This window comes from Ricinus communis, chromosome 4 (genome assembly GCF_019578655.1).
Source record: "Ricinus communis isolate WT05 ecotype wild-type chromosome 4, ASM1957865v1, whole genome shotgun sequence".
In the NCBI taxonomy this organism is placed as follows: Eukaryota; Viridiplantae; Streptophyta; class Magnoliopsida; order Malpighiales; family Euphorbiaceae; genus Ricinus; species Ricinus communis.
In genome coordinates this window covers 28,326,183-28,350,285 of record NC_063259.1, presented here as the reverse complement: position 1 = coordinate 28,350,285, position 24,103 = coordinate 28,326,183, and the positions used below count along the sequence as shown (strand labels likewise).

Below are 24,103 nucleotides of genomic sequence, written 5' to 3'. Positions count from 1 at the left end.
TTTTTTTTTCTTTTTTTTTGTGAACACCTATCTTTGACTCTGGCTGCTCTTTTAATGGAAACGAAATAGACAATGGGAATTTCTGAGACCTACTCCAGAATCTCAATTGATGCCATGTCCTTGCCTTGTGCAGTTCTATACTACAGCCATCGTTGATGATGACCAAAGCTTCCTAAGTTGAACTAGGATCAACGAATCCTACCAAGTTCAGTCCAATAAGTTTCATTTTGAAAGTGAATTCCATCTGTCTGAATTTTCTTTTCCTTTTTTTTTTTTTGGGTTTCCTGGCAAGCAAGATATCCAAATATGAAGACTTCTGCTTTATGCAATAGTGTTAAAATCACAGGGCATGCTAAGCCTATTAAAAGGCCTCTGAATTTTGGACTTCTTTTGCTATTGAACCTCCCAACTGAAAGTGTGTATGCTATTGAGCCCCTGAAGTGTATGATTTAGTGCTATTAACCCCGTTTTTTAACGAAATTCTTACAAAACAACTTTTACAGAATTTCTCCAATTCAAAGATCCAAAGATCAACATATATAGCATTTTGAGAAAACCACATAATCACACTCACACTATGATTCCTTTTCCCTTTTCCTTTTTGCAAAGACAAAGAATGCTTTTTTAGTAACTATAAGAACATCAAATATGTACATTACAATCTCACCCTGTCAAAATGATCTTTGGACATCACCACCCCATCATAGAACTGCAGGGAGATGTTTGCCTTCCAGAAATGATTTAAATAGCACCAATGATCTTTCAGGCTGCGAATACGGAACCTCATGAGCAGCCCCCCTTATTGTGGCAAATGAGAGGATGTCACTATAAACCTGAGTCCATCCACCAACCTAAATCGAAGAAGGCGTGCGTTAGTTTCAGGATTGTATTAAACCTGAGCCCTCTAAGTTAGACATGTTTTATTACCTGTTTTTCTGCAAACCAAACTCTATAGGGGACAGTTGTGTTGAGTCCTAACTCCTTTGCCAGTCCGTGGACAAGGGTGCGGCTACCAGTTAAGGGAATAACAGAATCTTGATCTCCGCTGTAGAGTTTATGTTATTCTAAAATATGTATAACACCTTAGTGATATCACTAAGAAAAACTTAAATATAAGTCTGAGTTGTACCTGTAAACCAACACTGGAATTCCAGCCTTGACAAGTGATCCAACAACAGATATTGTGGGTATTTCTAGATTGAGCAGCTCATAATCCAGAATGCTGTGATAAAAAGAAAAGTAGTATCCTTTACTTTGATTACCAAATAAAAGAGCCATTATGACGTTTCTGAGTTTTTCTGTATCTTAGCAAAGCACGAAGAGAATTTACTTGCTACAAACTTCCCATCTGCCAACCCCAACAAGCCGAGCATGTAAAGCCTTCTGCACATCTTTTCGATTCAGGTAATTCATGGTTTCATCGTCTACACATACATCTATCCTCTCTGATACTTGCTGCCAAAGAAGAATTCATCAAATAAGCAAAATAATAATAACAATAGTAATAAGAATGCGGACATGAAAGTTGAAAGGCAACTGATTTTGCACAGAAGAGTTACCTGCGGTCTTAAAACCTTTGATTGTGAGAGGATTGATGAAATACAAACATCAAGTGTAACATCATATTTGTCCACGAACCTACTGGTTTCTGTGTTAACTCGGCTCATAACGCGTGAACAAATAGTTGAAAGTGAGTCTCTATAGTATTCACTCACATATCTCGAATAGTTACAAGCAGCAGTGAACATTTTGAATGTTGAATCTGATATCAACCCATGAGACCATAAGTACTCAGCTCTTGAATTAAAATCTGTAGCAAATTCTAGTACAGGATTACCCAACTGCAACATAGGAGACAAATCTTCAGCTCAATGCTCAAAGAATACGACAAAGCAAAATTAATCCCAAGAACTACATAGAATATAATCGAAGAAAAGGTTACTTACTGCAATGCCTTTTAAGTGGAATAACTTTTCCTTTTTGTTAATTTCCACCATAAGCTTTGCAAGTTGAGGAATATAATGACCTGGTCGGATAGATGAGTGGAAATGAAGCACAACATTTAAGACACTTCTTATTTATAATTGGATTACAAAAAGACTGGAGTTTAAGTGTATAACCATTTGTACCTGCATAGCTCTCCCCTGTTATAAACAAGTCCCTATGCCTATATTGAGGAAACCTGTTGTACCAGTGTTTCAAGAATACAAGATTGTCCCTAGCTTAAGAAAACAAAATATAGCTTTAGAACACTGTTCAGCGTGGAAACACTGTTCTATTTGGTAAATTCTGGAAAGCCTAATATGCAGGTAAATGAGAGCTCTTCAGAACCTAAAACACCCCAAAACAAGCAAAAGAAAAAACTCATTTATTACGTTTTGTTCTTTATGCTTTGGCCCAAAGAGCAACAGTAGGGAGACAAACACTGTTTAAAAACTGTAACCCCATGATTTGTAAAGGTGGAAAACTTTTGCTTTTTCTGGTCAAAGAGAGAAAAGCAAAGAGGGAACAATTTTGGCCACAGATTATGTTGCAAATAATGTTTAATATGTCAATTCTTTTGTGCTACTTAGCAAAAAGGAATGAAGGTGCTGAATTAGATGGGTTATACCAGTTGCCTCATCATCCACTGCCAGATAAGATGAGCTATCAGTGGCATAAGAGAACCCCACTCCTACTGGCGTCTCCAAATATAACATATTTGCTTCTGCATGAAAATATTGATTCCTCTTCAGTTTACTACAGCTGCATATGCAAGAAAATAGAGACTTGAGTTTTTATACCTTTGTTCCAACTGTACTCATTTCTCACCAAAACCTTCCCTTTTGGTCTAAAAGGTCCATTTTCAGAGAATGCCCCAACTCCAAGAGAAGAACAACCAGGCCCTGCAATTTATAGAATTGATCCATTAATCATTAATACCCCGTGATTGAAAAAATCCACAATATCTTCGATTCGAACAATACATATTTCTCATTTGAGTTGAGCCATAAATGCAGAACAAAAGTGAGAAAGTGCTAACCTCCATTCAACCAAAGAACCAAAGGCTTAGAAGCTGGATCTATTTCAGCTTCAACAAAGTAATAGAAAAGAGCTCTATGCTTTTTGTCATCCACACTTACATAACCTGAAAATTGCTGAAAGCCCACATGGGGTTGTCCAGGAAGCCTAACAATCTTATCAGAATGAAAAGAAGAAGATAAAGAAATGCATGACTGAAACATCATTGAAGCCAATGCCATGGCTTTCCATGTTAGAGAGTTCATAATGTCACAGATTAAGAATCAGAAGAAGAAGAAAGAGAAAAAGAAAGGAAATGACCAGAACAAAGCAGTTGGGAGTGCAAGGACAGTTTAGAAATGGTTGGTCAGTGGAGGACACTGAGGTGAGGGTGGGGTACTAAATAAATAGCTAGACTTGTATTTTATTATCATTACAGTTTCTGCTTTTTGCCTGCAGGCCTGAAATGGTGTTGAAAGAGATGTATGAAAGACTCAATGACTCGAGAGACTTAAGGTCTATGCTTGCTATATAAGGGCCAAGATCTGAGTCAGCATAAATGGTTGGCATTTTTGAAAAGGAAAAGAGAGAATGGAATCTGAGCATGCTTTTTACAGGAAACCTAAAAAAGATATTTCTTATCAGGAAAATTTTTACAGTTCTGCTTAAACTTTGTTTTCTTTTCACTAGTGCTAAACCAATAAGACAAGTAGGAATCCACAAATACCTTGTATCCTTTTAGATTATAGTAAAAAGATAGAGAGAGGACATGTTCTTAGAAAGTGGCTTTACAAGAATATTACTTTCCAATTCTCAGAAAATGTGAGAAAATTGCCTGTTTTCATTAGTTCTTAAAGGACAAAGAAAAAAAAGATATCTTCTTCAAAGAATGTGGCAGCATCTTGATTGGCATTGGCAGGAATATGCAACAGTTCTAACAGATCCCTTTTATGGTTTTTCAAAAATTTGGTTGATTGATTTGAACTTTTCTTATCTTTGAAGCACAGCCCAAAATCTTGTTTTCTAAATTTGAGAAGCCCTGAAAAGAAATTCTTTGTAATGCCGAATAACTGAAAAATTAGAAGAAATTGGAAGTTGTAATAATGGTGTTAGAATGATGGGAGATGGAAGTTTCTATTGATGGGGAAGTGAGATTAGATGGTCCTCGCCGTTCTAGCTTCACATTTTCTTTTTGTACTTATACGACAATTGAATTTGTTCTGTTATTGGAATGTGTATTGATAATATAATAAGGTATCCACCTTAATCTGTTGCAAAATTTTCTCTCACGAAAAGGATGGTCCACAAACACGCCACATGTTCCCTATCATAGCTGCAAACACACATCAAAGGTCGTAATGAATCTTCTTCCTCTCTAATTCACATGACAAAATCAATTCTAGCATTTTCTCTACCCATCAAATTTACTTTTAAATCATGGATTTTTATAGTACGTGAAAGGATTATGGCTTTATGCGCATGAATTTCAGATTTAGAATTAATGTGTGCGCAAACCTGTTTGAATACCTTAATTTTTAATTTAATTTAATAATTTTTATTTTTATTTTTATAATTTTTTAAAATATTTTAAGTTGATATAGATAATAATTAACTTTTATTTTTAAATATAAACGCACAATACACGACTTTAAATTAAATGAAGGCACAAGTTAATAAAAAAATATAGAAATAAAAAATACAAATTATGTAAGAGTGGTCGGAAAGACTAATAGTTAAACCATACATTTATTTAAAGTTTTTATCATTATTATTAAAAGTGAAAATAATAATGTCACTAAAACCACTAAAATTGAGATATTAAAATATCTTTTATGGAAAAGTCGAATGTAACGACCATTATACCTCAAAAGTATGAGATAGATTTATATAATGGATATGGTTTTCTTGTTTAAGTAAATGTGTAGATAGTGTGATATTCTTTGGCACTGTAGAAAATGGATATAAAAATGCTCAATGTCTGGACCACTCTAAACAGAAAGGATGGAGAGGGGTGGGTGGGGCTTGTCTGCTGTCAATGAGATGGGAAAGAAACGTACAAAGCCAACAAACAAACAGCAAGAGGACAAAATCCATCTCCTTGTATCATGTTTTGGCATGGTTATGCTGCTATCCAACTTGCAAGAAATGGACCCAAATGTACAAACACAAGACCCTTCTTTTCTATCATTACTTATCAGCAACTCTTATTTATCCGAGTTCTACATTCATTATTTCCCAGCAACAACTATTGAAAGTTGACCACTTTTATTGTACTTTTGTTGCCCGAGAAGTAAGTAGATTTCCCAATTTCAGTGGACTAGCAAATGCAGATTCTCTTTGGGAAAGAAAAGAAAAGAAAAAAGAAAAGAAGAAGAAGAAGAAAGGAAATCGACAAATATTAGAGAGAAAGGAACTTGTCTATTTGAGCCTTCTTTTTTATTTTTTGTTTGGGTGGAATTCTTGAGATAAAAAATGTTTAACATAAACAATGAGAAGTGGTTGGGAGCATCAAGATTGGAAAATGTGTTAATAGTGGAAGTTTATGCTGGCCTTTGAGCTCATGGAATGAAAGCAAAGGTTCACTCCTCTTCTTTTTTCACCTTCCTTTTGCTCTCCTTTTCATCAGTTGGCTACTTTTGATGTTAATTTATATTTAAGTGGGGGAAAAGCTCGTCGACTTTTTATATTATACTGAAAAATGGTTGCTTTTACTTGCTTGGCATGGATGATATATCACATGCCACATTTGTCAGCCATCTCGCATTGGCTCCAAATCAAGATCTTGCTGCCCTCCCATCTCCACTTGAATATTTTAGGTTCGTATTTCCAATAATTGAGATGCGACCTTTGTTGATTCACTTGAATGATTATAGATCCAATCTTAAGAATTACACTAGACAAATAATAACAGCTTGTAGAAACAAATTGCCATTTCTTCTAGTAGCAACCACATGGCTGTGCCATTGATTTTTTTTAATCTTTATTTTTATCTTCATCTTATAAAAGTGATAATTGAGGAAAATAATAATAGAATTAGTAAACGAATAATAAAAGGGCTGGTTTCTTGTGTTTCATTTTGTCTTTTTCTTTTTTTCAAGAGAACAATTTGTTGAATGAACCATTTGGCCCAAAACGAGATTGGGAAATTGACAACAGGATTCAGTGAGCCTACTTTTCTACACGCATTGATTCTTTTTTGAACTGATCAGTGGCTAACCATTGATCCTTTTTCTTTATCTCTTAATTTTATTTTTTATTTTTTATTTTTTATTTTTAATTGTCGATGGGGTTTTTCGAGTCGCGGTTTGAAACAATCTAATCTAACCACTGAACATTAAGAGTATATGAGATTTAAAACTTCTTTTTATGATTACAATTCACAAATTATAAATTTAAGAAACTAGCAGGAATAAAAGGTATTTTGTTTCAAGAGATGCATTATTAAACTGCTTCGATTCTCGATCAGTAGCATGAGGTGAACTTATGCTTCATTCACATCTTTCTATAGATGCAGTCTACAAAATAATGATTACTCAAAGTGCTTCACTTATCCAATATATCGTATTAACAGCATAATTATAGTAGGCCCACGGTTCTGTCAAGAGCTACATTGAGTATACCGTTGATCGTAGCATCAGCAACCAACTTTCACCAAATATGAAAATACCGCATGACATTTTTAAATTCCTCTACCAAGTTGCAAAAATATTGAATATAGAAAAGAAATATGGAAACCCATAAAAAATAAAATGAACATAGAATTGAGACAAGCAACCTACACGGTAAAGGAAGGGGAAAAAAAAAAAAAAAAACCCTAATTGAAGTGGCAATTAATAAGAAATCTCCGAATCTGTACGTTTATGATTGGCAACTGAACCAGAGGTGGGCTGATCAATTTCTCTCCGAGATGCTTCCCAAAGTTGTTGCTCAATACTCAACTTCCTCAACTCCAACAGGCCTCGCTCAACTGCAACAACGAAGTGGAACATCAAAATGTTGTAACTTAAAGAAGTCAGGTGCAATTAACTTCCCAGTAGCATTTGAGATCTTCATTATCATGCACTGAAATTATTTATAACTAATCCTGTTCCTATCTACTAGTTTATTTCATAACAGCCACGAACAAGAATAATGAATTCCAAGAAGTCATCCCAGCATTGCAGGACGGGTTTATGACTACGATAAGGTGCAAGCAAAACTCAATCAAGTAATCTCCACAATCTCAGTATTTAGATATAAATGTAACTTATGATATTAACTTGAGCCACCTAGATCTACAGTCATAAGACTTTTGATTTAAAGCATCTTTTTCCTATATTATAATTATAGTCACCAACATATGTCACATTGAAACATCAATTAGTAGTTTTGTTCAATTTTTCTATTTGTCCGTTGATATGCCAACATAAATGCTTTGCTATTGTGGATAGTAAGAAGCATAAAAGGGCAACGGCAAGGTTACCATCCACAGCATCATGTGAAGTTGGTGACTGCCGACTGCGGCTGATCCAAAACTGAAGCCGCTCTTCTGCAATATCATCTTCTACAGCATGCATTTTGGCTCTTCTCCAGAAGTATGTTAGCCATGCCTGCAGATACAATAACTTAGGTATTTATCAATCAACCCAATTACCCAGAATCCCAAGTTAAGCATAAGCCATGTCAATATGAAACTTGCATATTGCAACTAGCTAGTCTTAAGATGTCATGAGCCACCACATAATCTGAAAGGTTTTTGACAAGCTAAACAAGCAGCCTTGTATGAAACCAAAAATTCATGAACAAGAAACATATGAAAAACTGATATATATATATATATATATATATATATATAATTATTTAAAATGAATGTCAGTTTCTAGGAGGCTGAAAATTATAGTCCGTTGTTCCTCCAGATAAAGGAGAACAGGAATAAAAAATTAGCCAAAAACCAAAAAGGACCACCGAGAAAGGCCTACTAACAAAGGTAAATATAGGGTTCTTTGATACTGCTTAATTAGAAAGTTTGGTTGTGTATGCTAATATAATGCAAGACATGGTTTTGTTTTCTATTGTTTAAGTTCCTCTTACCATTATTCCATGTGCAAGACTCATATATTCTTGTAACATCAATCAGTTAGTATGGTTCTATTATACTAGGCTTAGGTTAACTTTAAGGTCAGAATTTAAAAATCTCTAAGGGAAGGAGTGACACCTGAAATTCCTCTCTTACATGAACTTTTTGGAACTAATAAAAATATAAAACAGATGTCAGTGACACCACATTCATTTGGATTGATAGAACTTTTGCAATATAGCCCAAGAAAGATTGAGATAGTAACAAAGTAAAATATCTTCTTAAAAGGGAAAGCACCATAAGGAAATTGAAAAAGTTAATAATAATTTACCTTTTCTTTCCCATTACCTTGCCCATAACCAAAGAAGAAAAGAGTTTTCTACCATATCAAAGACTATTTAATTGACAACATAAAGACAAAAGTAGATGGCTAGATTAAGAAGGCAGCTAACCTCTTTGAAAATAACATCTTCGGCCTCCTCTTCACTTAGCTCTGCAGTTATAAAGGAGGGTTGGAGATATTAACAGGAAGTATACTGAGACACAATACCTAATAAAGACTAGAAGTAAGATTATGCTGTTTACCGAAGGCCTCTGTAAACTTGGGATCAACTGATGATCTCAGATCTGGAAAACCAAACAACAGAAGAATAGGAAATATTATTATAGTGGGTCTGGACCTGCTGAACTAATTACAGAATTGAAAGAATTTCCTCAAAGAAGGGATAAAGCCTTTCAAATACATAAGCATCAGAAGAATTAAATCTATACTCAATGAAATAAACAGAGGACAGGAAAGAATCAATGGAACAAGAACATATCAGATGGAATATCAAACCGTACTTGGTCGTCTGTGCTGGGCCAATGCTAGCACGACAGCATCTTCAACCTTAAGACAGGTGGTGAAAATAAAATTAGGATATTTCAAGTATACTTCCCAAAAGAAATTTAAGAAAAAGGCTACTAAACAAAATAGCATGTTGAGTGTAATATGACAGTAAAAGTAACAATTGCAATCTCAATATCTATAGATAACACACCACCGAAAGAAGCATATATGAGAGATGCACCGTCTATCAACATATGTACTCAAGAGATGAACATGAACAGGCATATGCCTAGTTTTAACAAGACAGAGCCAACTAAGGAGAGCTTCAAAGAAAAAGCTCCAACTAAACATATTAGTCAAAAGATAAAAACAGACCTTTAAAGATGCCAATTCCCTCAGTCCCATTTCAACTGAAAGCATACTTTCAATATTTCCTTCCCCAGATAGGTCACTCAAATCACGAACAGATTTACCCCTATCTGGATCATCACCACCTGTCCCATTCAGTATGCTCTTTTAGCTTTCTAGCCAAAGGAAAAAGAATTATATAAACAATCACTAATACAAAATAAGCTAACAATCAATTAGTAAGCTAGCCTCTACCCAAAGACTCCTCCTTAGCCTTTTGCCCAGCAGAAATGACAACTTCAAACGGTAGAGGAGCTAGAGCAGACCAATGCTCATGCTTTGTTCCAGCAATATCAGAACAAATGCCTGTAAAGCAGCCATGAAAGAAAGCATCAAAAAAATAATTATTCACTGTCATCTGTAATTGCACGTTCTATGTGAATTAATAGTAAGGAAAACCATCAAATGAAAGTGAATACAATTATGCATCACTATTTGTCTCTAAATGATTCATCAAGTAAATAAACACATACTCTCAAGCAGTGCAACCATTTGCTCTCATACAATGGGAAAAAAAATGTTAAGTCAGTTACCATGCTGCACAGCTAAAGCCCAATATCGAGCAAGCCAACATCTCTTCAAGACAACTTCCTCCTAAAAGGTACAAGCAGCATACTGTTATCAATCCATACAGCAAAGTGAAAATCTTAGTTCAATCTCAATGCCACAAACCATCTCTTCCTGAGTTAAAATCATTCTCTGCGTCATGGTGCGAAGAGCTTTTGCCTCAGATTCTGCTTCTCGAAACTGTTCCACAGCTACTGCAGCTCCTTCTTTCAAGTTCTGATTAGAACAAATGATGCAACATATGACACTGTAACATAACCTGATAACAGTCAACTAAAATCAGTAGCACATCATACTTTACCTCGAGTTCTGAGCGAAGGGCTGCAATTTCTTCATCTTTTCCACCTTTAGCTTGTTTTGCAGCCTTGAGAGCAGCCTGCAACAGGGAATTTAATTGTATTTCAGTTAGATGGTAGCCAACAGAGAACTTAAATTGAGCACCCAAACAAATAAAAAATTATAAAATAAAGGGAGAAGAGAAGAAGATAGAGCATTCTATTAAAAGAAGATCATAAGAATAACATCTTGCACAAACCAGAAGCAAAATGTGAACATGAGAATAACAGCTCTCTTATGTTCCTAAACTCATAATAGCCTAGAATCATGTTCCAGAAGATCAGGGAAAATCAGAAGAGGACAAGAACTACAATAGTCAAATTCACAATCACTCCACAGCTGCACAGAGACACCGGCTTACCTCTCTTTGACGCAATGCTGCTTCCTTCCTAAAAATAAGAAGATAAAAGAAATCAGAAATAGAACATCAAGTAAAAACAGCAACACAGGGATACCCAAACAGGCTACCTGCTCAACAGCTTAGCTTCTAGAGATACACCTTCTCCAAGAGCAGCAACCTGTGAATAGAGTTGGAGACAAGAATAAGCACCTTCACATGTGGATCCATATATATGAACATCTTATTTTTTATCCTTAAAACAAAACTTCCCCAGTCACATCCATGATTGAGAAAAAAAGGTTTGCTTTGTAATAAGAAGAGCATCAAATTATAGGAACTTATGCCAGTGTGAAGATCATGAAATAAGAAGATAAAATTGAAAAGATAATTTCTTATTAACTGCAATTTTTCTTCTTTAAAAAAAAAAAAAAAAAAGAAACAACCTGTTTCTCAAGCTCCCTAGCTCTAGCTTCTGCCTCCTCACGTCTTTCTTCCGTGAGACGAAGCTGTATGGCCAGCTCAGAAATAAACATTAAACATCACAAAACATAGCCAAAATGAACAATTATATCTGAGACAGGATTGCACACCTTGTCAAGTATAACCTCATTCTCTTCTTGTAACATATCAAGCTACAAGAAATTAAACTTACGTTAGCTAGAAACAAACTTCTTGTTAGCTAGAAACATTCATAGTTATCTCCATTGATTCAAAGAGACTGCATAATTTACAATTATCAGTTTTAAATGACATACCTCGTCGCGAAGTGCTGAAGCTTCCCGCTGATCACCTGCATCTTTTAACTTGAGTTGACCCACATCTGATGTAAACCTTCGAAAATAATGTTCAACATATTAGATGCATAACATCAACTTAATGTTAGTTAAAAACAAAGCAAGGTTTACCAGTAAATATTTATAATAAAATAGAGCAAACACTAACCTTTTCTCTCTAGACCTATTAGAAGGAGGCTCAATTGCAGGTATAGAAATCGGGGTTCTTATAGATGACTTAGTAGGTGGTACCAATGTCCCTGTACGAACAGATATCGATGGCCTTCCAGCTGAACTTGAACGAACAGAAGGAACATGCTCTGCAAAGTTGCGACCTAACTAAATTAAAATACCAAAAGTATCCAATCAGGTCAGCCAAACACACCACTTATTAGATCTCTAAACTCAAAATAGAAACAATTAAAGATACAAAGCACAAGAGTCAATTCAATTACCGCAGGAGAAGGAGATCTATTAGGTCTAGCGAGCGAAATACTAGGTGCAGTAATACTATTATTATTATTATTTCCACTGTGATTATTATTACTAAAACTGGAGGGAGCAGGTGGTGGTGGAGCACTGAATCGAAACCCTAGATCGTCATCCTCGTCGTCGTCATCATCGGCTGTTTGCGACGCCATCACTTGAGCTAGCCGTTGAGCTGCGGCTTTTGCGGCAACATTTTGAGTGCGCTTGATTGTGGACATACCTGTTCCTAGTCTTGAGCTAGGATGCGCGGGCGACATCGCCGGAGAAGAAGACCCCGTGCTGCTACCGCTCCACTGCCGTGAGTACACCGGACTCCCCGTCCTTCTTCGATCCATCTATAAGTGGTATTTATATGTATATGTTTGAATGTACAAGTATCTACGAGTATGTGACAGTGAAACGAGAATTTCGAGGGAGCTGTTTAATTTTTTTAATTTTCCTTTTTGAGAGAGAGACGGAAACGGAAGGTGGCGTTTGTTACGAGTCGGGGTCAAGAGGATGATGAAGAGGCGAATGATGTTGAAAAGAAATTGAAATGCAGACGCTTTTCAGTGACTAAAACGAATTGTCGTCTGATGGTAAGTTGACGACGCTAAGGCGAGTTTCGCGGGAGGGGATTGTGTTTGTGTCCGCCGGGTAGTAGAAAAATAGAGGGACCCAATCATTTGTAGATCTCTAAGCGAAAATGTGCTGGCGTGTACGATATTTTTCATATCCCCTATCCGGTATCTCGGTGAATTCGTGAATAGTCTCGGACGGAAATTGTTTTGGCGGCGCGGTAAAATTTTATTTTCATCATAAGATTCTAATAATTTGGTCAACCACCGCGTATATCCCCTGTTTTACCTGACAGAGTGACGTTTTTAAGTAAAATACTGACAAATTGTTATTCTCTTTTATTATTATTATTATTATTGTTAGCATAGAGACGCAATAATATAAGCAAATAAAATCCATGTGAAGTCGTAAATTTATTGCTTTTACCAATCCAGCCGACAGATCTGATACGTAGGTGTTTTTATATATACTTCGTTTATTTCACTGCAAAATTTGAAATCTATATCTTCATTTAAGGATAGTTACTTTATTTTATGGAAATAAAGTGAGTACATAATTCCTCTAATATATCATTTTTAAAATAGGGGAAAGCTTATAAAAGAAAGGAAAAAGTAGACGTAGAAGATTATGAACAAACAATGTATACGGAAGGAGCAAATAATGGGAATAGATTAAGGCAGGCAGCAACTTGTGGATGAAGTAAAGAGGCAGCATGAGTTTGATACTTGAGGCTTAAGTATAGGCAACCTAATAAGCATCATCTCCGTGATTCCCTCGCACACAAAATTAATCATAGCCAAGCTGATTATCAATTACATCCACGATCAATAAAACAAAACTTGAAGTTCAATCCATCTACCTCTCTAAAGAAATGGAGAAACTCAGGCAAAAGGCAAAGCGAAGACAAAGAAAGTAAATCCATGAAATGATCCTAACACAAGCCGCTCCAAATTTGCTTTTGTAGTTCAGGCTTTCTTTTCAACGAGTTTCTCAATCAAGTCTGCTGCTTCCTGGACTGTTGTTATGTTCTGAGAGCTCTCCTCTTCCACGCTAATCTCGAATTCTTGCTCCAATTCCATCACTATCTCCACCTGCAACAGCAACCGAAAACAGAAAGTCAGTAACAATTCTACTATCCATCAAATTAATAGACTGAGACAGGAGTAGCAAAAGGGGCCTACAGTGTCGAGGGAATCAGCTCCGAGTTCAGAGAATTTGGATTCGGGGCTGAGCTTGATCTCAGGAGCCAAAGCCAGTTGTTTCCTAACAATATCACAAACTTTGTCCACTGTCTCTGGTTTTGCCTGCCCATTAATATGTAAACATTAAATAATTTCACATACATTGTCAAGGCAAATTTTCAAAACCAGAGAAAGAAGAAAAATGGAATTACCGCACAGGAGATGCGGAACCGGGAGGCCTTTAAAGAAGGGAAGCCATTCTTTGCCCAGTTCCCCGAAACCATGTTTGAACTAGTTCTCCCTGCTACCTGCACCGATACAAAATAACAAACTCGACTGATAAGTTTTGGTTTAATAGTACTGGAGTGACATTGGAAGGACTTGCCATAATATAAGTTCAAACTTTAACTAGAGCCAAAACAACTAAAAAAATTACAAACACAATTATTCACAAAACATGTCGTCGTTGTAATTCTCTGAAATATTGAACTTCCTCCTTGGATATGTAAGAAGTTCAACTAGCTACCAACTTCAATTCCCAATGTCAGCCATTTGAACAGGTAAAATTGGTGCTTTCAGTCCTATTCACTAGCTTGTGAAGTTGTTTAAAGCATTAAAATACATGGTTTCTTTTTCAGAATTAATGACATAAACTCCTGGTTTCGAACTACTTTATCAAAGACCAAAAAAAGAATATCAGACAACGGCAGCTAGTTGTGCCACATTGTGAAATGAGGTAAAATACAAGTAGTAAATGTAAATATTTGAAGAAAAAAACAAAAAGAAACAGGGGAACAGAGAGAAGCATCACCAGACTAGTCTTGTTGGAGTGGAAAAGCAAGGGTTGGAAGCTAAGACAAGAAGCAGAGACCGAAGCCATTGAAACGCTCTCCAAACTACGAGTACAAACTAACTACAGTGGCGCAGAGACTTGTTGTAATGGGATTACAGGAGCTTTGAAATGAAGGAGTTGGAAGGAAAGAATAGTACAGGTGTATTTTTGGATAAAAGGGGAGGGCGAAAGCTGAGAAAAATGTAAAGTTGAAGATGGAAATGAGGAGAATATGAGATACGAGTGGAGAAGATTCACTCTGAGTATTCAAAGCCTATCTATCTGCTGCTTGCCTGTCATTGGATTTTCTTCTCGTTTGGTGGACCCTTCTTAGATTGCGAGTTGATTTCCCGCAACTTGGTCTCTTTTCAATCGCCACTTGCTAGTAAAACTGTGCTTTTTCTAGTTCGGATTGAAACAAGCCTAAAGTAAATTTATGTGTTCAAGCCCAAAGTAAAAGAGAACCATACACATAATTTAGTTTTGGGCTTGCAGCAAGGGTGGCGAAGCTCACCCCATGGTAGTTCCCTTCTCTTTTTCTTGTGGTGGAATCCAGAACCTCTTCCTGTTGAAGGTTGTCCGATTTACGGGTATTAGATGGAATTAAAGTAAAAGAATTGGTAATATAGGTAACGATTCGAGGATGGAGATCGATGGATGTTGTCATTCTTGCTCTAGTTTATAGCACAGTGATGGGAGGTTTAATCGGCATGAACCTATTTCTATTATGAAAGCTGATTTAAATCCATCTCCTATCATTCCTCTATATTTAGCGTCAAATGCTTTGATTGTTTTGGAATAAGTCAACAGTTTAAGAATGCTGCATGAGACGTGGATGCATGGCCCCTAATCAGAGAAATGATAGATGAACTATTAGTATCAATGCATGTCTCTAAATTGAGGAAGAAGAAGATATCACAGAGGAAATTCTTAGTATTTTAATTTCTTTGCAGGCCTCCAGTGGAGTCTGTCTTGGATTATAAGTTTAAAATTCTATATCATAATCTTTTAATCATTTAAGGTGTATGGTAGTCGGATTTTAAGTGTTGAGTTGAGTGATTATTATTAATTTTTAGGTTTATATATCAAATTATACATTTAATTATCAACAAATGTAAATACTATTTTTATAATTATCCCATTTTATATAGATCCATGTGTCATTCTTTATAAAAATAAAATACTCTATGATTTATGTTGTTAATAAATAGAGAAAATAAAATCACGTTGTTTAAAAAACTAATAATGTGACAGGAATTACATGAGAAAGTCACCGCCACATGGTAAAATATATTATACCACATTAACTTTTTAAATTAGATATATTATTTTACCTTTATTTGCTAAAAATATAATCTACAAAATAGCTTCTTGTCATAAGAAAACTACCATATTATATATTTTTATACTTTCTTTTAGTCTTTATTATTCCTAGCTTTATTTCACATTAATCATAAGAAAATGGAAAGTACATATTATCCGCACACATTATCATTGTGTTGTTATATTATGATGTAGTAAGTATAATTTCCTTTTCTCTAATTCAGTTATTTACCTTCAAAAATGGAGGATCGAAAATATATTCTACCATTTGGAGTTCTGCATGGACATTATCTAAGTAGCACTAAAACTAATCGAATGGTTTACATGGAAATACAATGAATGAAGGCAGAGGAAGGCCCTGTCAAGTTTTACTTGTCAAAGGGTTAGATTCATGAAAAAGAGGCAGCCAATTTTTGAAGAGACACATATTTGGGCTGCAAGGAAGGGAATGGTTCTTCCAGTTGGAAAGAGCTGGAGTCGTGCCGTGCCCAACTTTCATTATTATTTTCTTTAGCACATATGCGTAATTTCATTCAGTTTATAGCTGACCTGAAATTACGTGCCACGTCTCTGCATACGCAAATTATTAATGCAAATGCCTTTCTGTTTCACACTTATGCGAAAATCAAATCGCCATCATTTGTAAAACAACAAATATTACTATAGAAATTAACTAGAATATCGAATAACTATGCAGCTTGTTCTATTTCCCTTCTTCTTTCTCCACTATTATGTTAATTCTTTCTCCACTTTATTTGTTTGTTTTGTTTTTAACACTTCAATTTTAGGTGAAATTAAATTATTGATCTAGAACTTTGAATTCAGAAACATGACATTCGCACACGTAAATGAAAGCAAAATTTGGAGGGCAGAGTTCAGAGAGAGAGAATCCCATAAATAGAGCGCAAACACAGGGGAATCGTTAATTTTGAAAAGTTCAGACATTCTCGGCGCCATATAATCATAACACTTGCCTCTCTTCTGCAGCCACAATCCTTCCATTTTCCTCGTCCCTTTTCACTGCTTTCATTTCAGAAACACGAGAGAACCAACCAAAAAAAAAAAAAAATTAACAAAAGAACACTGAATTCAAATGGCCATTTCCGCCAAGTCAAGCCAATCTCTAATCCCTGACTTTCTCTACTCCTCTAATTTTGATCTGGACGCTTCTCCGGATGCCAAATATGGATTGTATCGGTCTTCCTTCGTTTCTAAATCATTACCGTCAAATGTTGGCGGCGGTGCCGTGTCGAGGAATTTTGTGATACCGGCACCTAAAGAGAAGATTGAGATGTACTCGCCGGCTTTTTATGCTGCATGTACAGCCGGTGGAACGTTTAGCTGTGGCCTTACTCATATGGCTGTCACTCCTCTCGATCTTGTCAAGTGCAATATGCAGGTTTTTTCTCCTCCTCTTTTTCCATTTTTCATGTTTTAAGTACTAGTATTTACCTTTTTTTATTGTTTCATATTAAGTTTCACTTTGTCATCAATTTATACCACTATTTTTTCCCAGTGAATTTTCCTTTTTCTTTAATTTTAATTTTTTCCCCGATTGTATCTCATAATCGTTGTTATGTTTGATTTTTAGAAAAAGGAAAAAAAATTCAAACTGAAATCGAAATTTATTTTAGTTTTGGAATAACATGTCAATGCTTTATAGGTACTGACTTTGGAAGAACATGAATTTTGGTTTCAAAGAACTAATCTCTCATAATGCACTAGGTCGATGTAATATGTTGCTTAAAATCACCCGCGGGGAAAATATATCAAAAAAATTCTTATTAACGTCCCCAGTTTATTTTCTATTCTTTTTCTTCTTAAACGCAACTGAAAAATCCAATAGGGAGAATTGCCTTTGACAATTGATGTAATTGATATTTCAGATTAACCCAGCAAAGTACAAGAGCATATCATCTAGATTTGGCATCTTGCTAAAGGAGCAAGGAATTAAAGGTTTCTTTAGAGGATGGGTCCCCACACTGCTTGGTTACAGTGCTCAGGGTGCCTGCAAATATGGATTTTACGAGTTCTTTAAGAAGTACTATTCGGACATTGCTGGACCTGAATATGCAGCCAAGTACAAGACCTTGATCTATCTTGCTGGTTCTGCCTCTGCTGAAATTATTGCTGATGTTGTTCTTTGCCCTATGGAGGCTGTGAAGGTCCGTGTTCAAACTCAACCTGGTTTCGCACGTGGTTTGGCTGATGGGATGCCAAAATTTATCAGATCTGAAGGCTATGCAGGGTACAGCATCCACCATTATTCAATAATATTCCTGTTTTCTGTTTTGGAAAGAAAACTTACGTGATCAATGTTTAATGCTCACAGGTTATACAAAGGGCTAGTTCCTCTTTGGGGACGTCAGATTCCATGTAAGCTGAAACATTTTCCACTATGTTGCTCTGTCGTCTAAAATGCAAGAATCTCTTTTAATAGGAGCTGATGAATCAAAATCTGTATGTCGCAGATACAATGATGAAATTTGCATCGTTTGAAACTATTGTGGAGCAAATATACAAGCATGCAATTCCAACTCCAAAAGACCAGTGCAGTAATAGTTTGCAGCTTGGAGTCAGCTTTGCTGGTGGATATATTGCCGGTGTTTTCTGTGCTATTGTCTCACATCCCGCTGACAACCTGGTGTCTTTCCTTAACAATGCCAAGGGGGCAACCGCCGGTGATGTGAGTGAATTTATATTATTTCACATATAAATCAATCTTTTCTTTCTTTCCCATTTATTTTCTTCTCCTGATTTTGAGAAAAGCTGAAGTGTAAAATCGATGCTTTGATCTGTTTCAGGCGATCAAGCAGCTAGGATTGTGGGGTCTCTTTACTCGAGGACTCCCTCTCCGTATTGTCATGATCGGAACCCTTACTGGTACCCAATGGGGTATCTATGATGCTTTCAAGGTGTTTGTTGGGCTGTAAGTACCCTGTAACTACTCTGCTGTTATATATTTACTACACTCTGCTGGTACTGTCTTATATTATACTCTGTTGTATACTTTTACCCACCATGCTCGAACAAGTCAGGACTTGCAGGATTTCATTATTCTTGAACCTAATCAAATGACATTTCGACTCGTTTCTCTTTTACAGGCCAACTTCCGGTGGTGCTCCTCCACCCGCTGCTGCTAAAGCTTGAATTTAGAGAGGCACAGAAGATTCGCTGTAGAAAACTTCGAGGGGATTTCTCCTTGATGGAAAAATGATAGTCGGTTTCCACCCATAATTCTATCATTTACTGGTGGGCACTATATTCTTTTTTTTTTTTCGGTTATATTTTTGTTGCCTTACTCCCGAGAGAAGGATTTTCATTTCATCCTTCTTTCTCCACACTATTAGTTCAGGTTACAATTCGATAGTAGATCCACTTGTGCTTGCAGAAAGCACTATATCATAACGACAATTTTAATTTTAGTGCTCGAGTATCCTTGTTCAACGTTCTTAGTGCTTTAACCGAGTATGATATGCTTCCATTTGATTAGCAGCAAGGAGAAGAGAGAGATAGAAAGAGAGAGAGAGAGAGATTTGCTTTGAATTTTAAGTAGAAATCCAGGGAAAATGAAGCTCTTCAGACCAATACCCGAAGGTGAGGTTGAAGAAGCAGGCAGTTAAGGGTCAAGTAAGATTGCGTGGGTAAACACGTACACTTCTCCCATTTATCAAAATACCAGGTCGCTTTTATTATTTTCTTCTTTTTCTCTTGACATGAATGTTGTTGCCCCGGATTACACTGTTTCAGGTTAAATTAAGAGGGTACACAGTATCAAAGACAATCCTTGCAAACGTATGCCGGACTTCCTTAAGGCTTCCTAAGGCTAACAATTGATAATTTATCTTGCCACCTTGTTTGGGGACAAACCCCTTCTCTTTACCCTGTCTTACACACTCGAAAACCCTGCCCACTCTCAAATACAATGCAAATGAAATGAAAACCTGCAACATTAGAGACCACGAATTAGACATTCAAGATCAAACACGACAGAGCAACAGAATAAAGATATATTCTAGTGCAAGATACTTGGCATGATCTGCAAGAGTCGCATGGTATGCAAATATTCAAAACTATCTCTAAATTGCATTATCTGAATCAATGTCAAGGTGAAGGCCTGCTTCAAGTACTAACGAGAATACGGAAAACATAAGCAAAAAACGAAACAAAATTAAATCGAGTCTAAACTTGTTCATCGAAAAACCCTCCTGAAATAAACTATCTTCTAAATCAATCAGATATTAACGATAAGAAAACTATTCCCCACTTCTAACTAAAGTTGAAGAAACCATAACGGCAAAAAGGGAGGTAAGTGCTTACTAGATCTGAATATGGGGCTTGAGGATATTCTGCCATTGCTTGAGAGACATAATGCTCATCAGTCATCATACTTAGCACGCGTTTAATAGACTGTGCAAGATCCATAACCTCATCAACCAACTGATCTGTATCCATATCCCCAGGTTTGCATAATTCATGGAAGCTCATGTCATGTGGCTTGTCGATCCTTTTTGCTATGTTTACTGCTTCTGACATATCTCCACCATTGTGGACAGCAAGACAAAATGCAGCAACAACCAAAGGATCCCTTGGTTGTTCAGATAAAGCTTTATGGAATGCTAAGATTCCAATCCTGAAAGTGTCAACTCTCTATTAGTCTTGCGTGGTTGGTCCAGGTTGAAGCAGCCACTGATATTGACATGTACTTATATTCAGTTGGCTATATCCTTATCCTAGTATATCTTAGGTACCACAATTAAATTGCTTCGACATTTCTCATAACTTTTGCAAGAAAACTACAAAAAGGGACACACTTTAATGAATTTTGTTTGCAAAATCATTAATGCCTACACGTCTTTTGCAGCCAAAGAAACTGCAACTACATGGCATATAATAGTCACCGCAAAACTGCTTTAGTGCCATGACATTGGGAGTGATCAAGGCATTTTGAGAAAACTTGTTAAGATATGTTGACATTTTAATGCACATATATAAACAATATTATTAGAGTATATATATCATACCTAAAAACTTACCATAAGCAGCTGTGGCATGGCCTATCAGGTGCTAGAAGCTTATCCATGTTGGAAAGAAGAGACTGCAGACAATATAACATCCACTATCAGGTTTAGCGCAGTAATGGATACCAAAATAGTTTACTAAATAAGCACAACAAACATAAAATAATGCAGATACCATCCACCTACATAATGCATCTGATACATACATGTCCATGGTTACAATTTCAACATGTCAGATACAGTGTGTAATCTTGTTGAATAAAGATTACACGTTTCTAAAGAAAACAAGGTCTAACAGTTCTTTTACTCCAAATGTTTTTTAAGAACACTGAAAAGAGTGAAAAGGAGTGAAAATTAAAAGTCCATATCAGATCAAGTCAGCACGCTCAACAAACAAGGAGTAACAAGCACAATGTATAGTAAATTACCAGAAGCATATTAGATCTCTTGTCACGTCTCTTAAACCCACAATGAACAAAATATGCTGCCTGCATGTTGAAGCTATATTAGACCTGCATGAGACCTCTCATGTAAAAGTTACAATACCGAACACAAACCTGAATGGGAAGTAGTATTTCAAGAAGCCCAAATTTCCATAACAACCTCAATGAAGCCTCAGAAGAACCATATGCCAGCATGTAGTTCATTTCCATTAGAAGCCTTCCCTAGGATATTTTGGCACTAGAGTTAAGTCAGCCAGGAAATTAAAATGTCAACTGAATGTACATAAAACTCTAGAAGAGCAAGAAAGAACTGCTTGAATACCTTATCAAGTCTTAAAATTGAGTGAGCAAAGTGTTTAAGAAAATGAGCTGTTTCTCTTGAAAAGCGGAATCCTAAGCGGGCTGCAATTCTTACTGCACGCAGAATGCGAGCTACAAATAGAATGGCGACACATATTAACTTTCAAGGGTAAATTTGAAAAGAAGAAGTGTCATTCACGAGTATATGTGCTCAACCCTAGAGTAGCAATTGAACTAATTAGCTATATCCATCTCACATAGGGAACAACAAACTGAGGTATAAGGCAAGTGCAACTCACCACAATCCTCCTGAAACGAATTACTTGCAGGAGTCACTGTTCGCACCTATAGCCAAAAGTAGATGAGGTTAGGACAACATAACATATAACAAGTCTAAAGTAAGTATGAAACTATACAACTAGAAATACATGCACACTTTAGCCTTGCGGATATCCTCAAGACCTCCTATGTAGTCGTACACTATTTTTTCATATGGATCAAACATCAACCTGCATGTAATAAAAGGATGGTCTGAAAGCATGATCAGAAAATATAAGAAGCATATATGTATATGCTAAAAGATAGCAAAAAAAGATAGAAGCTGAATGCAAATATTGAATTTTTAATTACCTACCCATTAATGGTGAAGTCCCTTTGCGAGCAATTCCGCCAACGCATATAATCTTTCTCGTCACAATCAATGGGACTTTGAGTATCATAGTTCCAGTCTCCGCCGAACTTCTGCCCAGTGGTGCTAAAACTAGAAACCTACAGTAAATTAAAAAAAAAAAAAATTGAAAACTAGCAAAAGAAAATCGAAATCGAACATGCGAAACAGCCCTAACAGAAGAAGCATTACTGTAAGAAAACACTCCTCAATACGCTTAATATAAATGATAATCCAAAAAATAGATAATAACATGTCCACATATCTCCCCTTTTGGCTTTTTCCTCAAATGGTGAGGCCTCGTACCTCCACTACGGTGTCGCCAACATATACATGACAAATAGGGAACCGTCTACCAACAATTTCACACCGTGAAAATGCCCTTGCTACCTGCAGATAGAAACAAATTACCAGGCATGTAAGGGATCGAAGGCTTGTAGTTGACTTACTCACTCCCGATTAACTTAAACAAGCATATTGTCTTTCATGAAGAACAACAGGTTGTAAATTGATAGAATAAAGTAAACAACCAACAAAGGCCAATAATCCAATTCTACAGGTAAAAAATGCTGCATATTGTATTTTATAGCTATAATTCATAACAGCAGCGTGTATTTATAATGTATATGCAGCACAAATGAAAGAGTCAGAAAAATAGGAAACGAATTGCATGTGAAAGTAGAAATGACCTCTCTAAGTTCGGCAGAAGTTATTATATCGAAGTCCTTAGGTATCCGCTTCAAGATAAGATCCCGGACACAACCTCCCACAAGGTACACCTCATATCCTATTAACATCAAAAGTTTATAAGAACCATAAGCAAAGAACAACTAGAATGAAAATCATACAAACCAAAAAAATGCAGCCATTAATGCTACCTCTTTGCTTGAGCCCATTAAGAATCTTTCTGGTAGGACTTGCTATCATAGAATTAGTAATTCCAAGTTCCTTGGAATTCAACTTCTTCCACTTCGGTCCATTACAATCCCCTTCTCGCAATTCTACTCCTAAAATTGTCACTGAATTTTAAGAACTCAAAAAAAAAAAGAAAAAAGAGCATTAGTTAATTGAAACAACAGACAAGTACCTGAATTGTGTCTCTTGTTATCTATTATAGGCTCGGGCTCATCTAGTGTCTCAATTGCTACTACGGCTCCATATCGAGCCTGGAATAAAAGAAATGAATCCTTCTTTTAAATAAATAAATTCATTTTCCACCTAATGCATGAATAGAATGAATAATTTAAATTACCTTGCGAATGCAGTGAAAGAAAGGCGGGCGGAGAGAGAAATGAGGTCTGCAAGCGAAGCCGCTTAGGCCTGTAATCGCCATCAATCAGGACAGTGATTCCTTCCTCACCATGTGACGCTGATGATGATATTAGCTTAAACTAACCCCCTTTTTTTTTTTTTTTTTTGAGAAATTGAAATTAGGGTTTTCAGGGTTTAAGAACCAAATAAAAAAATAAAAAAGAAATAAATACCACGATAGAATATCATGAAATATCTGCATGCCACGTTGCGTCAGTGAATGTCCGATTTTCTGATATGCGATGAGCCCATGGGCCCTAAAAGTTAGGTTTAATTACATAGAGGCAAAGGTTTTAAGAAAAAAAACAGACTTCATTTAAAAAAAAAGTTAATTAGATATTTTTTTTACATTTCTCAATTACACTACACCTTTAACTTTTTAAAAGGTTTAATTAGATCTAAATGGTTAAAACTATTAACCGTTAATATGGAGTGTAGTAAAAATCTGCAGCCAATCATAAAATGACACTCAACACTTTATTTTATTTTTATTTTTTTGATAAAAGAAAAAATTAAATATTAAGATAAATTAAATAGATATAATTGAACAATAAAAATAAACAACAAAAGCAAAATCCATTACAACCCATTTACTAAAAGAAGCCATGAACGTAGAGATAATTAACAAAATAGAAGAAAAAATATATCTAAACAATGACAAACACTGAA

The 24,103-nt window shown here is 35.9% G+C and overlaps 5 protein-coding genes across 8 annotated transcripts; 1 reads left to right on the top strand and 4 right to left on the bottom strand.

Annotated features, from left to right (window-relative positions):
* Positions 1 to 514: 514 nt before the first annotated feature.
* On the bottom strand, positions 515 to 3,521 carry LOC8275505 (serine carboxypeptidase-like 45). Its single transcript, XM_002511058.4, has 10 exons — positions 3,023 to 3,521; positions 2,784 to 2,885; positions 2,612 to 2,707; positions 2,130 to 2,222; positions 1,947 to 2,026; positions 1,560 to 1,841; positions 1,331 to 1,455; positions 1,130 to 1,222; positions 928 to 1,045; positions 515 to 851 (listed from the first exon to the last, which is right to left on the bottom strand). Exons 1-10 carry the CDS (start codon positions 3,264 to 3,266, stop codon positions 702 to 704), a joined length of 1,383 nt encoding a protein of 460 aa, XP_002511104.1. The 5' UTR covers positions 3,267 to 3,521; the 3' UTR covers positions 515 to 701.
* A 3,008-nt stretch (positions 3,522 to 6,529) lies between these two features.
* Positions 6,530 to 12,454, bottom strand: LOC8275507 (coiled-coil domain-containing protein SCD2). The gene is made up of 17 exons (XM_002511060.3): positions 11,765 to 12,454; positions 11,479 to 11,648; positions 11,292 to 11,367; positions 11,127 to 11,168; positions 10,980 to 11,042; positions 10,665 to 10,714; positions 10,558 to 10,585; positions 10,162 to 10,236; positions 9,966 to 10,076; positions 9,827 to 9,887; positions 9,489 to 9,599; positions 9,261 to 9,379; positions 8,900 to 8,945; positions 8,642 to 8,683; positions 8,509 to 8,549; positions 7,463 to 7,589; positions 6,530 to 6,967 (listed from the first exon to the last, which is right to left on the bottom strand). Exons 1-17 carry the CDS (start codon positions 12,131 to 12,133, stop codon positions 6,831 to 6,833), a joined length of 1,668 nt encoding a protein of 555 aa, XP_002511106.1. The 5' UTR covers positions 12,134 to 12,454; the 3' UTR covers positions 6,530 to 6,830.
* A 543-nt stretch (positions 12,455 to 12,997) lies between these two features.
* LOC8275508 (acyl carrier protein 4, chloroplastic) lies at positions 12,998 to 14,627 on the bottom strand. The gene is made up of 4 exons (XM_002511061.3): positions 14,349 to 14,627; positions 13,750 to 13,845; positions 13,538 to 13,660; positions 12,998 to 13,447 (listed from the first exon to the last, which is right to left on the bottom strand). Exons 1-4 carry the CDS (start codon positions 14,415 to 14,417, stop codon positions 13,322 to 13,324), a joined length of 414 nt encoding a protein of 137 aa, XP_002511107.1. The 5' UTR covers positions 14,418 to 14,627; the 3' UTR covers positions 12,998 to 13,321.
* A 1,772-nt stretch (positions 14,628 to 16,399) lies between these two features.
* LOC8275509 (mitochondrial phosphate carrier protein 3, mitochondrial) lies at positions 16,400 to 19,139 on the top strand. Its single transcript, XM_002511062.4, has 6 exons — positions 16,400 to 17,091; positions 17,579 to 17,940; positions 18,025 to 18,068; positions 18,164 to 18,378; positions 18,497 to 18,621; positions 18,797 to 19,139. Exons 1-6 carry the CDS (start codon positions 16,786 to 16,788, stop codon positions 18,840 to 18,842), a joined length of 1,098 nt encoding a protein of 365 aa, XP_002511108.2. The 5' UTR covers positions 16,400 to 16,785; the 3' UTR covers positions 18,843 to 19,139.
* Positions 19,140 to 19,358: 219 nt separating this feature from the next.
* Positions 19,359 to 23,587, bottom strand: LOC8275510 (poly(A) polymerase I). Of its 4 annotated transcripts, none has more exons than XM_002511063.4 (14): positions 23,376 to 23,584; positions 23,211 to 23,289; positions 23,002 to 23,130; positions 22,813 to 22,910; positions 22,430 to 22,513; positions 22,091 to 22,224; positions 21,893 to 21,965; positions 21,756 to 21,801; positions 21,479 to 21,588; positions 21,271 to 21,378; positions 21,142 to 21,201; positions 20,729 to 20,790; positions 20,013 to 20,325; positions 19,359 to 19,636 (listed from the first exon to the last, which is right to left on the bottom strand). In XM_002511063.4, exons 1-14 carry the CDS (start codon positions 23,454 to 23,456, stop codon positions 19,439 to 19,441), a joined length of 1,575 nt encoding a protein of 524 aa, XP_002511109.1. In that variant the 5' UTR covers positions 23,457 to 23,584; the 3' UTR covers positions 19,359 to 19,438. The 4 variants fall into 4 exon arrangements, with proteins under 4 accessions (XP_002511109.1, XP_015581210.1, XP_025014287.1 ...); XM_015725724.3 differs by having other exon boundaries at positions 23,002 to 23,124; XM_025158519.2 differs by lacking the exon at positions 20,013 to 20,325 and having other exon boundaries at positions 23,376 to 23,586.
* Positions 23,588 to 24,103: the final 516 nt, after the last annotated feature.